Raw genomic sequence first — 13,599 nt, 5'->3', positions numbered from 1 at the left:
TATCTTGCCATGTGTGTTTTTCTCCACGAGTGTTATGTCAGAGTTTCATGTGCAGGAATGTTATCGGTGTAATAAATTGACCCATTACAGGTAACAGCACTCCCACTTCGACAGCGCAGGCTGGAAATTCTCCCCGATACCCTTCATTCCTCCAGTTTACGAGGCAGGAAACTTGTTTGGCCACGCTGACTGTGAGCTTCATGAGAGAAGAATAACTGCCTTGTGAGCGGTGCCATCATGATCGTTAGCAGCAGATCTATACAGACCTACGGGCTCAAAAACTCTCTTTTTCTTTCCAGCTGCTTCTCAAATAACGTTGTCTCGAAGCCAAAAGCATTAAAAATTGAAAATATCAACCACATTTCCACCTAAATAAGTAAAAAGCGCACTGCAGCACATGTACACACAAGTTCATATAAAGTACAAACTTGCCTCTTTATGCACACAAGTATCATCCGAATGAGCAGTAGAGCAACAAGAACTGAGCAAATGATTTGAAAGTGCCATTTAAAGCATTTCCAAGTAAATGCATGAAGTGCAAACACACTTTGTTGAATGTGTGTTTTTTAGGTGGCCATTACTGCTCCACATCGATCAATCAGCTGGAAGCGGTCGTCCTGACTGAAGGCTGGAAGCTGCTGCACTCTGCCATTCTGTCAGGGAAATCTGAACCTCCGGAAAGGCTGAGTGTTACAGCTCAGCTCTGCTGTGCCAGACGCATCCCAGAATGTACAATTCTCTCTTTCAAACACTGCTTTTAAGATCATCTCCAGACCTTAATATTGACATTTTTGTGCTTCTCACTTTTGCCTTAGGTTTTTTCTTATTGCATTTTTTTAAGGAACAGTTTTCCTTGGTGACCCTGTGATGGATTGGTGACATGTTCGGGGTCCGTCCTGCTGGGATAAGCTCCTCCCCTCATAACTCGAATTTGTATAAAGCAGAACAGAAGACGCACTGAAGTTACTTCACTCTCTCTTGAACTTTGCACCAGAAGCAATTTATAAAAAAAAAGGGACGGATTAAAAATGAAATTTACGATATTCTCTAATCGTATTTATTTTTAATCCAATACAAAATGCACACAGATAGTTGCCTGTTGAAGCCAAGTCTTGTAATTAGCATAAAGATTACATTTGACAGAGACTCTACTGTTTGGTGAAAGTGCCTTTGGGATGGAATAGCTTCAAAATGCCTGATAAAAAAAAATCCTGCTGAACATCTCAATATCCTCATCCTCCCTTGGGCTGTCCCACATCGCTGTGCCCTCCTCCCTCCAATAAGCTCTTTTATTCCTTCACCAGCACATGGAAAGATTCACAGGCAGGTTCAAATAGGTCAACCCTGACAACAATGCGCCGCGATGCTAAAATTGGACGCTGTCAGCCTTGTTTAAGGAGGATAGATAATTGTGCCATGAAACTACAGTAACTAATCAAACGCTGAGGGGTGAATCTGTTCACAATGTGACAAACGACAACAAAGAATCACATATTTCACATTGCTGAAGTAGGAGCACATGTCGCCACAAAGCTGTCTGAGCTTAAAGGCCAGTTCTCCTCTCATGGCACTGAATAACCAATTCTCAGGCAAGGCCACGAAGCCCCAAGAGCGTGTGTGTGTGTGTGTGTGTGTGTGTGTGTGTGTGTGTGTGTGTGTGTGTGTGTGTGTGTGTGTGTGAGTGTGAGTGGGGAGGGGGCTAATCCGCCTTGTGTTGCTGTTGAGAGAGAAATTTCAAGGTCTTTGAGCGCCAAGGGGGCTAGGAGCCTAAGGTCACACACACACACACACACACACACACACACACAGAGACACACACTCTTCTTTTAGTCCTGGGTTTGCATGCCCCCCTCCCTTCCTCGTTGTCCACCCTTTTCATTTCCTTTGTCATTTTTCTCCCACTTCTCCTCCCTCCCTCCTCCCAGCATTTCCCATTTCTCTATCCGCTCCGTGAACTCCCTCAGCGTCTACCTTCCCCTTCCTCCGACACCTGCTGCGGATCTTTCCCAACCCTCCAAAAGTTTACCTCGCTTCCGTTAAATTTTACCCGCTCCGAGCCGCCTGGCGGCTCTCCCTGCAAGACTGATCCTATAGGCGGCCTTATGCTCGACAGGCTGCCGGTGATCACCTCTAAAACAGGTTGAACTTTGACCTTTACCCCTCCTCCTTTCTTACACAATCTGTGTCCTCTTCTTAGGACCTTATTTCTATCAACCCCCTTTCTACTTTTCAATGTCCTTCAGCTCTTAGCTCATGTGTCACAATGATATTAACTGAGTTTCAACAAGTAAAAATAGTTAATTGGTCCTATTCTGGTCAGTTTGGGGTTCTAATATGATATTTTATCGATTCTTTTTCAGTAGATTCATGAACCACAGCCTGAAACAACCCATTTTAACTTCCAGAACCTAATATTTTCAAAACCCTGCCTTCCTGGAGCACTCGGTGTTTCTGTAATTTGACTCCAGCATCTTTGTCTTGCTTTGTCCTAATGGACCTAAGATGACGAACTGATGCTGTCTCATACAAATAACTTTAATAACCGAATATTCACACAGTCTCCCCAAAACAAATCACTTTTACAAACAGTGAATCACTAAGACACGCTGGCCTTTGGTTGTCAGAACGACTGATAGTTTAGTAACAAGTCAATTCCAAAGCCCAATCCTCTTCTGGCACTGATAATCTGTGATAATCCATGTCAGTTTCAAGGAGCATCATAAAGCATCTTAGAGGCGACACCACATTCAAACTCATTTATTCTCTTAATTAATTCATGTGTCTATTTTTGAGATGCCTTAGATAGTTTGAGGTTTTCACCCCTCATTTAATCCCGAGCAGCTCGAAATACAAGAGCTAACGTTTGAGAATTTGGAACTATGATTTCTGCACAAATAATCTGTCACCATCACTAAATGCATACAACTCAGGACAAGTGGGTCAAGCTTTTTATAATCCCACTGTTGGTGGCTTATTGTGTTATTATCTGTTCAGTTTTATCTAATGCAAAAGAGGGGTAAAAAAATGTTTTTTTGTTCTTTTTGATCTCTTAATTACAGTGGTTTCAACATGGATTTTGTTTCTATTTTTGATACCATGCAGTCAAATAAAACTCTTTTATGGAAATGTTTGTGAAATTGTGAAGATTTGCTGCTCTCGACCGCTGTACTGCGCTAAACCTGTAATTTAAAATGAACCCAGAGAAAACATGCAAAAGCATAATAACTCAATTATAATTAACCCCTGTCAAGAAAGAAGTGGTCTCAAGCATTCCTCTCATTCGGAGACACCTGCGTCAGCCTCTTCTCTCTCATCTGTCATCTTCCAGCCCAACATGGCACCTTAAGGTAAGCTCCTGGGTGACCTTCTCTCTCTTTCCTCCCGCTATCAAATCGTCAATCTCGTCTTTACAGCTTAAGTAAACAATTTGATTTGTCTCCCTTCCCCCTTCTCGCTCCGCTTCCATCCATCTAGGGATTCCTCCTGGAAACAGAAGTTAACCTGTTTTGGATCAGATGCCCAGGAATGTAAAGAGACAACCCCCACTCCCTCGAATCTATCTCCCAAACACACACACAAACAGACACCAGAATTTAAACAACTGCAGCTCACTCACATATGCATATTGAAGCGAGTCAAGGAGGCGAGAACACACTCGCACACGCAAAATTAACAGACACAGAAAACAGACGAGCTCCTGAAGATCCCGAATCCCACAGATCTCCAGTTCCTATTCCCACCCAGAGAGTGACTGCGATTGGACGCGGCGCACGTCTCCGTGTGCATGCATGTGTATGTAACTTTACTCCCCCTCATCCTGCCACATGTCAGCAGTTGCTCAGTCATCATTGACACACACACACACACACATATGGGGGATTACAGGCAGTTTCAGCACTTGTCTCTGCATGTGTGAAGCCCAGTCACCACAGGCCCTCCATACTCTTATATAATACACTATATGTAATACGTACTGCAGATTTGCAGTGTAATCCAGGGTATATTGTATAACATAGCATTAATTGTGTCATCAGGTCTATGCTGATTATCCAACCAGCCTACAGATTGTAGATTAAAGGAGTATTGAAGGGAGAAGCAGGCGGCGCCGACGTGCAGGGCTGTGAGAAATCACCAGTTTTCCTCCGTATGATGAGTAGCAGAGGCAAACGGGGAGAAAACAAGATACATGTGACAGACGGCGAGGCTCGACAGAGGCTAGACGTTTGTTTTCTCATAAACAAAGTGGTGTTTTCCTGGATGCAGAGCAACAGCCAAAGCTGGTTTTAGCTGCTGGGATTCGGGAGGAATCGTGGAGAATCTTGTGATGAAGACGACAGAAAAACAACAGCATGATCCCAGAGGAAATAAAAATCCTGTTTGGAGGACTATAAACATGTGGAGATTTGTTGAGAAAACATTTAATCCCAGTCTATCTGACTTCAGATTTCCTGGATTCAATTCATTTTTATAATTAGTCGCATAGCTGAGGAAGGCTGAATATTAAAAAGGAGGAAACACAAAGACCAGTCATGTTTTGCAAGTTACAAAATTATGTATAAATAGCTTCGGCTTCCTAATTAAGTCACCCTCGACTGTTATTATCACAGAGAAAAACAGAATTACAAATAAACCTCGCAAATTTGTTTTCCTGGCACAGTAGCAAGTATTTCATCAAGCCAAGCAGTTCCACGTGAGCCCATGTCACCGTTTTCTTCCTCCACTAAAACCTCGGCTCACTGAACGTCATATGACTGGCTGAGAGTGTTTTTCTACATCTCCAACTGCTCCGCACTCCTCTGTCTCTGAGCCGACCCGTCAACCAGAGGTGAAAGCTTGAACGGCTCTCCACTTCCTTCAAGTGCTGCCTGCCTCCCTCCTCCCATTCTCTCACCCGCCAAACGCTTCGCTTCGCGTCTCACCTTCTCGCCGATGCACGCTGCAGAAGTTGCACCGATGCACCCGAGTGGAGCAACAGCATCCTGTGTGCCATCCTGTTTCACGTTTCACGCTACGCTCCAAAGTGCAGCCGTCTTGTGTCTGCAGACGGAGGACGAGGCGGCGCTCGGAGCTAACCCCTATCGTTGTAACCACAGAGAACTTTCAGCTAGGAAGTCGTCTGTCCTACGCTTGCACAGATAAACGGTGTCATACATCAACGTTTTGCAAGTTTCCAGAAAGTCTTAGGATTAAGGGGTGTCAAACATATTTTAATTCAAGGGCCACATACAGCTCAGTTTCATCTTGAGTGGGCCGGATCAGTAAAATTGAGTCACAATAACCCTCAAATTGTCTTTGTTGTGATGCAGAGTACACATGATAAAAAATGTCTAATTTCACAAAATATCTCTGCTCTATACAATGATAAGCCTAAAATATTATGACTGTGCAAATGACAAGCTGACATAATCAAGTCGGTATAATTAGGGTCAGCCCCCATCTGTATTAAGGTCTTCAGCTTTGGTTTTTTTTTTTTTTAGCATCTTCATCCGGTTTCATGTATGTAACTTGTGGTGACAGTAATCTGAAGTACCGCAGCATCCGTTCACACACATCCACTAATCGACCGTTGATACCAAAGCCTCAGAGTGCACCCACATCAAAACGAAAGCACATAGGTAAGAACAGAGCAGGCGTCTGTTTTTGCAACGATAAGCACAAAATTTACACCTCAAGCCCTCAGACTTTCTTTTCAGAGATGGAGCGGCACAGCAGTCTGCGACATGTGCAGGTTAATGCAGCAAAGTCTTATTTATGAGTCAGATCATCACTCAAGTGTTTTAAGGTCTGTCTTTGAGGCAGGAAATGTATTTTCAATGACTGATTAATAAATGGAAGGTGTTATTTATCGAGAAAACTAAAAAAGAAAAAACACAATTCAGGATGAAATGTGCAATAAACCTAAAAAAAACAAACAAAAAAAGTCAAAAACCAAGAAAAATTATTCTGAACCATGAACATTCTGAACTATCATCCACCACACACATCGTGACAAGAAATTGTCCGTTTCTTGAGGGTTGATCTCCACATCCTCTTAGTCAGACTGTAGCCAATCTAGATCTGTCTTGCTTTACACACAACGCAAGCACCTTTACCCAAGATGCAATCTGCCTAAGCCCTTCATTCTCAGCAGTGAATATTTATACAAAGGGGCATTTGAGTGAACGGGAAGTTCTCACGAAGCAAATCAGCTTCTAGATCTCATGATAAAAATGGGGCATGCAGGACAGACGAGGCCAATTTCAACCATATCAGAGAGAGCAACATCAGGCCAGATGCAGAGGAGTCTGGACTTACCTGGAGCTCACACCAAGCCACCTCCACCGTCGTCTCTGTATCCAGACCCTTGTACACAGTCTTAAAAGATCCCCTTCCAATCTCGATGTCGAATTTCAGGAAGCGTCCGTCCGGTGAAGTCCCCACAGCTTTTGTCTCGGGATCCTCTGTATCCTCCTGCGCTCGTTTCTCGGCTTCCCTCTGCTCGGCCCGCGCTTTGGCGAGACCCCTCTCCTCCTCCTGCTCCCGGTCTTTCTCCTCGCTTGGACTGCTAACGCACCCCTCGCTCACTTGTTCTGTCACTTTCACGACCTGTTGCGCGCTCTCGGGTCCCGATTTGACGTCAGGCTGTTTGCATTCGGCTCCGCCGGTCACATCCAATACTGTCGGACTGGGCTCTTTCACTGCCCCATCTACGCTGTGTTCAACCCTGCTACTTGATGGAACAGCAGCTGTGGGAAGGTTTGGATCTTTCTCAACATTTTGGGCAATCCCTTCAGCAACCGCCCCACCGAGCCCCAGACCGGGCTGAAAGATGGAACGTGGCAAGTAGGAACCTCTGCGGTCCTCCTCGCCTTCAGAGTCGCCCTCTTCGGGGTCTCGCCCCGACAGTAGCGGAGAGAAGAAAGTCGGGGCGCCGTCGCAGTCCGGAGGCGAGGTGAGGAGCACAGCAGCTTTGCTGGGCAGGTCCAACGCCGTAGCGTTTGAGTCGCAGATGACGCTCCGGCGGAAGAAGCGGTGTTCGGCTGTTTTGGAGTCTCTATCCATGGTGTGACGCCGACGTTGGACCTCGGGTTGTCCGCCGAGCTTCTCCACGACCTGCGAGTCTGAACTGGCAGAGCCGTTCACATTCTTGTGGGGGGTCTGGGGTGACGGATGGGGGGAGGCAGAGGAAGCCGGAGGGAGAGGGGCAATGAATTTCACTGCTTTGCTGCTACTACTGTTTTCCGACATTCTTCCAATAGGCTCAAAACACAAAAGAGAAACTGTGCATGTGTAAAATGTGTTTGTTTTTCCCCTAACTTTAACCAAATTGCAAAAAACTAATCAGGTGAATGAATACACAACTCCTGTTTTGCAGTTAGTTTGGGTTTTTTTTTCTGTTTTCAAAAAGGCAACCTACAGTTCGTCCACGGCCCTTCCGTACAGGGCTTGAAAAAGCCCCAGGTGAGAGGAAGGGGCCTTAAAATTGGGGAGGGAAGGGATGAAAGGCAGTCCGAGGAGGAGGGGTACAAGTGCTGCGAAGAGGTAACCGACGTCAAATCAACACTCGAATCCATCCTGCTTCCAACATCCAAAGAAGGACAAGCACAACATGGAAGGAGTGGAGTCGAAAAAGACCAGTATGGCCTCCTCAAAGCAGTTAATGCTGGCTGGAGTCCAATCTCTCACAGCTTCAGTAAGGAGAAGTGTCTGTTTGCCCTCTCACCCCACTGAGCATGGGAGTCCCTGGAGGGGCTTCAGGCTTGTCTGGCAAAGGCCAGACGGAAGGCTAGGTAGGCCTCGCCTGGCCTAGCCCGGCCCAGCTCGGTCTGTTCCGTCCTCGTAGCTGAAAACAAAAACAGAGGAGAAATACTGTGAGATGGAGCAATCTTTCCTTTACAATCACACGTCACAAAATTCACCATCTGCTTTCTGTCGATGACATAACTGACTCCCAACACCTCCGATGAATCGTGCCGATATCTGACTCGCTGCCAAAGAGGCTGGCAAAATACACAAGCTGTCAGACACCAAAACATTTCACCAACATTTGGCTGGCGATCAGACACATGATTGGCACAGGCAAAACAGGCAATGAGCAACAGCCAAATTCAGTCACAGTTTTAGTCGCGCTTGACAAACCTGTCATGTTTCTTGACCACTGAGCAGAGACCAATGCCTTATTTGGACGTTATTTTCATGAGCAACCAGGTTTGGAAACCAGTCAGATGAGATCAGCAAAGTTTGGTTTCTTTCAGCAAAAAATGTGAGCATTCTACATTCATTAAAGTCTTGTCATAAGTAATGCATTTTTCTTTCCTTCAAAAAAAGGCTTTTAAAAGATTTAGTCATGATTCGAGGCCACAAAAATCTCCTTCGAACACTGGTTTGGATTTTATCAGTGAAAATTCAGTGGAGCTCATTAACAGGACAGAGCTCTGAAGCCCACCCCCATCCACCCCTTCCATGTTGCCCCTATGCAGTTAATGCAGTGGAGTGAGGTGGCAGAGAGGGCGCCTAATTGCTCCACGTTCCAAATTTAGCCCAAAGTCACCACAGCCCGGCTGACCCTGGGGTTAGGCTACTCTGTGGCAATCCAGCAGCTTAACATGAGAGACCAGGGGACTCTCAGAGTGGCACAGATGGACTGACTGCACAGAAACTGAGGGCAGCGCACAATACGTTACTCTGCATATTAGATTACAGAAAACGCCGAGCTCGCCAAAAGTGCAAGCCACCCAGCATAACCTCTGCCAGATAACTTCGTAATACTGATGGCACGGAGCAACAGAAGCCGCTTTGGTGTGGTTCTCAATGTCATTTGCAGTAAACTGAATCATGATCAAAACAATCTGGAGCAAGTTTTTACAGGTTTTACTCACACAGATGCAGAAAACATGCGGGGTAACTGTGAAAATACTGTTCTGCCATGTGCTGAATTTCTCCAGTCAACTCAGCTCCGAATGGGAGTTTAACTGCCTGTACAAAAATAAACCACGAAAAGTCCAAAACTGCCAAAAACAATTGTCCTCATTAAGTTGCAATTGTTCTCTGCATTTATTTCAAGGGAGTGAATCGATGTTCAGCATTAAGGAGATTACAGTCAGTAAAGTCATCTAAAACAATCCTGTATTTTTTTTTTTTTTAATGACACCACAGACTATTAAAACTGGGTTTGGGGAACTTATTACTCCAGTCAGATCTCAGATTCCAGGTGTACTCTGCAGCAAAAGCAATGATCAAAGAGGTAACTCACAGGACCCACACCGTCTGCAGAGACAGATGAGTCAAAAAGGAGGCAGAAATCGGAAGTGTACACTGATCTCTCAAGTCTGTCTCTCCAATCTAACAGCTATCTGTCTCAGAACCACAGGTGTTTTTAGATCACACAGTTATAAATGAGATGACTGCAAACTAGACTCACTTCTCACAGGTGAAAAGACACATGCTCTCATGTTGTACTGCTGACAAATGATTCAGCGATGACAAGGTGATCTAGTGATTGCAGCACAAAAGCTGATGACTGGAGTAACGCTGTTTGTTACAGGGCTGATAAATCTTCTCAGCATAACTGCAGATAACAGAAGGCATTCATATCTCACTAAGCATCGCAGGACTGTAGCTTGTCTGATGTGCTGCTGCAAGAATATTAACCACCAAGACAAATAGACACAATACACACATTTTGTATTATAAAGCTTTATCTGACACTGTCTGTTAAAATATTTAAAAAGACGTTCTACTGCAAATCAATAAATAACATCTGTCATGTTTTTACCAATGCAAATTTATAGTTATCATTGACACTACTGATTTCTGAAGTCAGCGTTGCATTACTTTTCTCACTGATATCCCACAAGAGACAATACTTTCACTTCTAAACGACCACATTGATATCACTATAAACGGTTTTCAGATCATTAAATAAAATAAGATTTTTATCAGAATCATTTTCAGGGGGAAGAAAGGCTGGTAAGCGATCAATGGCATTAGCACCTCCTCATCTATAGCCAACAATTAAATTAAGTCGATTTGCTGTAGGCAGGGTCATTAAATCCTAATGAAATAAAGATGTCCCGCCTGTTAACATGAGAACAGGAGCGACTAAAACTCCCAGGCAAACGTCTTAGAGGGGGAGATCCTCCACTAATAGACGGCTCTACATGTTGGTTTAGTTATGATATGATGAGTGAACATCAATAATGCAGCGGTAGGAAAGTTACAAAGTGGATGATAGATGTCCTTGCAGGAAGCCTTGCAGGGGTTCACTGACTGTGGAGGAACTCCAGAAAAAAAAGAAGAAAATAAATCAGCTTATGCTGCTAACTTGGACTATCTGTCACGATTTGGATAGTAAACCACAAAAGCCAAGCATTACCTATCACATCGGTGAGGACTGTGTGAGCACAGTGGAAACGTGAAGGTGGAAACTTGATGAACAAGCCTTTTAACTGCAGTGGGGGTCCGCTCCAGCACGCAGCACTAATATCAGCGCGGTGCGTCACGTTAAAGCCACAGTTGGTTGCGGGGAAAGAAGGAAAAAACAGAGAAAAATGAGAAATTCACAAAAACATCACTTGGCGGCAGCTGTATTCCTTCCGAATAAAGGTCCGAGCAGAGAGGCGGTGCGCGCAGCGAGCCGCAGCCGACAGACAGTGACCTCCCACCGGACAGAGATGCCAAGTTCGCTCGCTGCCGTCGCGGGAGGCTCGGGCTCTACTTTCCGGCTCCAACAGTCCGAGGCGGAGATGCTTCCGAGCGCGGCGGTGCGCTGCAGTGCGGCGGCTGCTGCGGCCTGTGTGCTGCGAGAAATCCCCCCCTCCAGCGCGCGCGCGTCTTCAAGCCATCAGACGGCGGCTCCGTCTGCTCCGTCTGCTCCGGGCTCCTCTCTGGCGATGACTCGTCCGGACGGCAGGCTGCGTTCACTGCGCGCGGAGCCACGTCAAGCGTCCGCCGCTCGTGCGGCGCGCGGAGGAAGACGTGCGTCGCTTCAGAGTAAAAACCGAAGCGCGCGAGGCTAAAGTGAGAAGCCGCTGCACGGCCCCGTCACGCTGTGGGGGGGTTGTTGTGTATGTCAGCGCCACATTAATCACATTAGAATTAAATAGAAGAACAGCAAAATAACAATAACAATGACAACACAAAAGATAGCACAACTGACAATACTAATACCAATACTGCTGCTACAATAACTACTATTAATACTACTAGTAATAATAACAATCTTATTTAACTAGGTCCGTAATCCTGAAGGAAAAAAAAATACGTTAAAAATAAAAGAAGATTCTTGAGAACAGATAAAAAGCGACCCCTTTATCACGAGCAACGCAAAATAATAAATCTTATTTTTTTGTAACTACATAATATGTTGGCAAGAAAAACAGTTTAGGGTAATACATAACAGTACAAATTGAAAAAGTACCCCCAAAAATTAAATAAATAAATAAATAAATAAATAAATAAATAAATAAATAAATAAATAAATAAGTAAGTAAGTAAGTAAGTAAGTAAGTAAATAAATAAATAGGGTTGGGTCAGTGTTTGCACTGGGATTACCTGGGTTAAATGTGCACATTTTTTGTTATGTAGGGCGTTTATACATTCTTTCTCTGGCGAGAGAAATATTTCTCTTCAGCGGCATCTTGTTTTGACAGGTCACACCGGATGTGAGTGTGTGTAATCTGGAGTACTTGATCTCAGCAGCCAGAGGCGAACTCCAGTGTGTTGAGCTACCAAACAGCTGCAGTTGGATCCAGCACGGTGTTCATCATGCATTAATTTTATTCGAGCACCATGTTTAACACATCCAGTGCCAGTTTTGTTTTATGTTATCTGAATCTGTCTGCACATGCTCGCATGTAGGTTTTACAATTAGAACTGTGCCAGTATGTGTGAGTTTTGGCAGATTTTTCATTGGCCTGTGATCGACATCTCACTGAATGTGCTATATTTACAGTGGAGAAGGTCTATAACTACTTTGTAATTAAATGCACATATTATCTTTAATGCTTTTTCCTTTACTTGTGATTTATATAGGTTAATAATGTGACATCTAGCTTATCAAAATGTAACCAGTTACTGATCTGATATTAAGTTTGACATATTTCCACAACCTGATACTAAAATAATTTCAACTTACCCATCAGTCTCTTTAATGAAAACGGAAGAAGCCTTTCTTCTTGTAATTGTGTCTAATTGGACCAATGCCAGGGGGTCTCAACATTTTAACACAACTGTGCCATGCATGTGTACAATAAAGCATTTGAAACAAACGCAACCAGACTGAAATGTAATTGGCAAATTTTCAATCAAAATGTAGTAAGATTTGTAATTATTGACTTGTATGGAGATTTCTTTTTAATGGAAAAAAACAACATTTCCTTGCATCCAAGCTTAATTTATAGTTGCTCCTTATATTTCACACAAACAAGAATATGTATATTAATCCATTGTCTCACATTGCTCCCACTGTCCATGTGTCCAATGAACTTGGGCAACCTGAACCATTCTGATCCCAGTGAAGGTCGTGTGTGTGTGTGTGTGTGTGTGTGTGTGTGTGTGTTAGTAGGCGATTGTGAGTGAGTTCAGTAATCAAAGCGACTGCTGACCCTGTCATTTCTGTTCAGCTCGTATACAGTATGTACCCATGGTGCAATATTGATGACCAACACTGTACACACCTTTGAAAATAGCTCTCAGATGTTGCACCTGCAGTGTTTAATCATTCCTTCTCTGTTTGATGGTGTCTGATACCGCCAGAGCCACTCGGGATGTCTCCCTTCACATCTGCTCCAGCTGTTCCTTCAGCATAGAGTCTTAATATGTTTTCATGCTTCTTCTTCTTCCCAGTATTGCTGTCATGTTAACTATCTCCCTCTGCTCTCGGCCAGCCGCCACCACTGCCATCATGTGCTGGTCTGTCTCAGGGGAAACTGCAGTTTCCTGCACACCGTCCCCGTCTGCTGCAGGAGCCATAATTAGAGCTTTTGTGTCGTCTTTCACTCCACCTCTTTCTGAAATTTCTTAAGGGGCTTTTTTCTCTCTCTCTCTCTCTCTTCCCATTCGTCCTCCTTCGCCTGCTGCCTGGGGCACGTTTTCAGAGGAATCATTGCGATAAGTTCGTGGAAACCCATTGTTTCATCATGTCAGATCTTATCTATCCACAGCTCGTCTCCCACGACACCCGCCTGCACCCTTCATGAGCTGACTCAAGCTCCTCCGGGCTTTCTTGATCTTGACCTCCGACCTTCTTAACCGTGAAGGTCACGCCATGCATGTGCATATACACGAGTTACTCACGAGCTGATGTTTCTTTTCAACGTCAGGAAACCTCCGTTGACTCAGTTCCTGCCCAAGCTTCTCAATTCCACAGCTGGGAAAGTTCCTGCCTCCGATTTCTGTGGGAATACTGAGTTGTTTTTTTTCATATTTTGAAGATTAAATTGTAAGTTTTGAAGACTCCTCAGTCCTCACCATGTGCTTCCCTCAGCCAGCCTGACAGAATAATACTCTGTCAGAATGGATGATTTATCCCCCCCCCCTTGTGCCCTGGGGGCAGAGCCTCAATACCGTAACGACACACTGTGGCCCCAAAAAGTGTCCAAGGCTGCAAGACGGATGGTG

General features: G+C 44.6%; 1 protein-coding gene across 6 annotated transcripts in view; it reads right to left on the bottom strand.

The window, feature by feature from the left end:
* The window catches only part of wnk1b (WNK lysine deficient protein kinase 1b), a 76,179-nt gene extending 65,327 nt beyond the window's left edge, over positions 1 to 10,852 (bottom strand). For all 6 annotated transcript variants that reach the window (XM_030113040.1, XM_030113035.1, XM_030113037.1 and 3 more), the window contains exons 1-2: positions 10,355 to 10,852; positions 6,295 to 7,822 (exon numbers count right to left, since the gene is read on the bottom strand). In XM_030113040.1, coding sequence (XP_029968900.1) covers positions 6,295 to 7,227 — 933 coding nt within the window. In that variant the 5' untranslated portion in view covers positions 7,228 to 7,822; positions 10,355 to 10,852. The remainder of the gene's footprint in view (positions 1 to 6,294; positions 7,823 to 10,354) is intronic.
* Between the last annotated feature and the right edge of the window lie 2,747 nt (positions 10,853 to 13,599).

The sequence above is a fragment of the Salarias fasciatus genome, chromosome 17, assembly GCF_902148845.1.
Source record: "Salarias fasciatus chromosome 17, fSalaFa1.1, whole genome shotgun sequence".
NCBI lineage: Eukaryota > Metazoa > Chordata > Actinopteri > Blenniiformes > Blenniidae > Salarias > Salarias fasciatus.
This window is presented reverse-complemented; position numbering and strand designations above follow the sequence as displayed.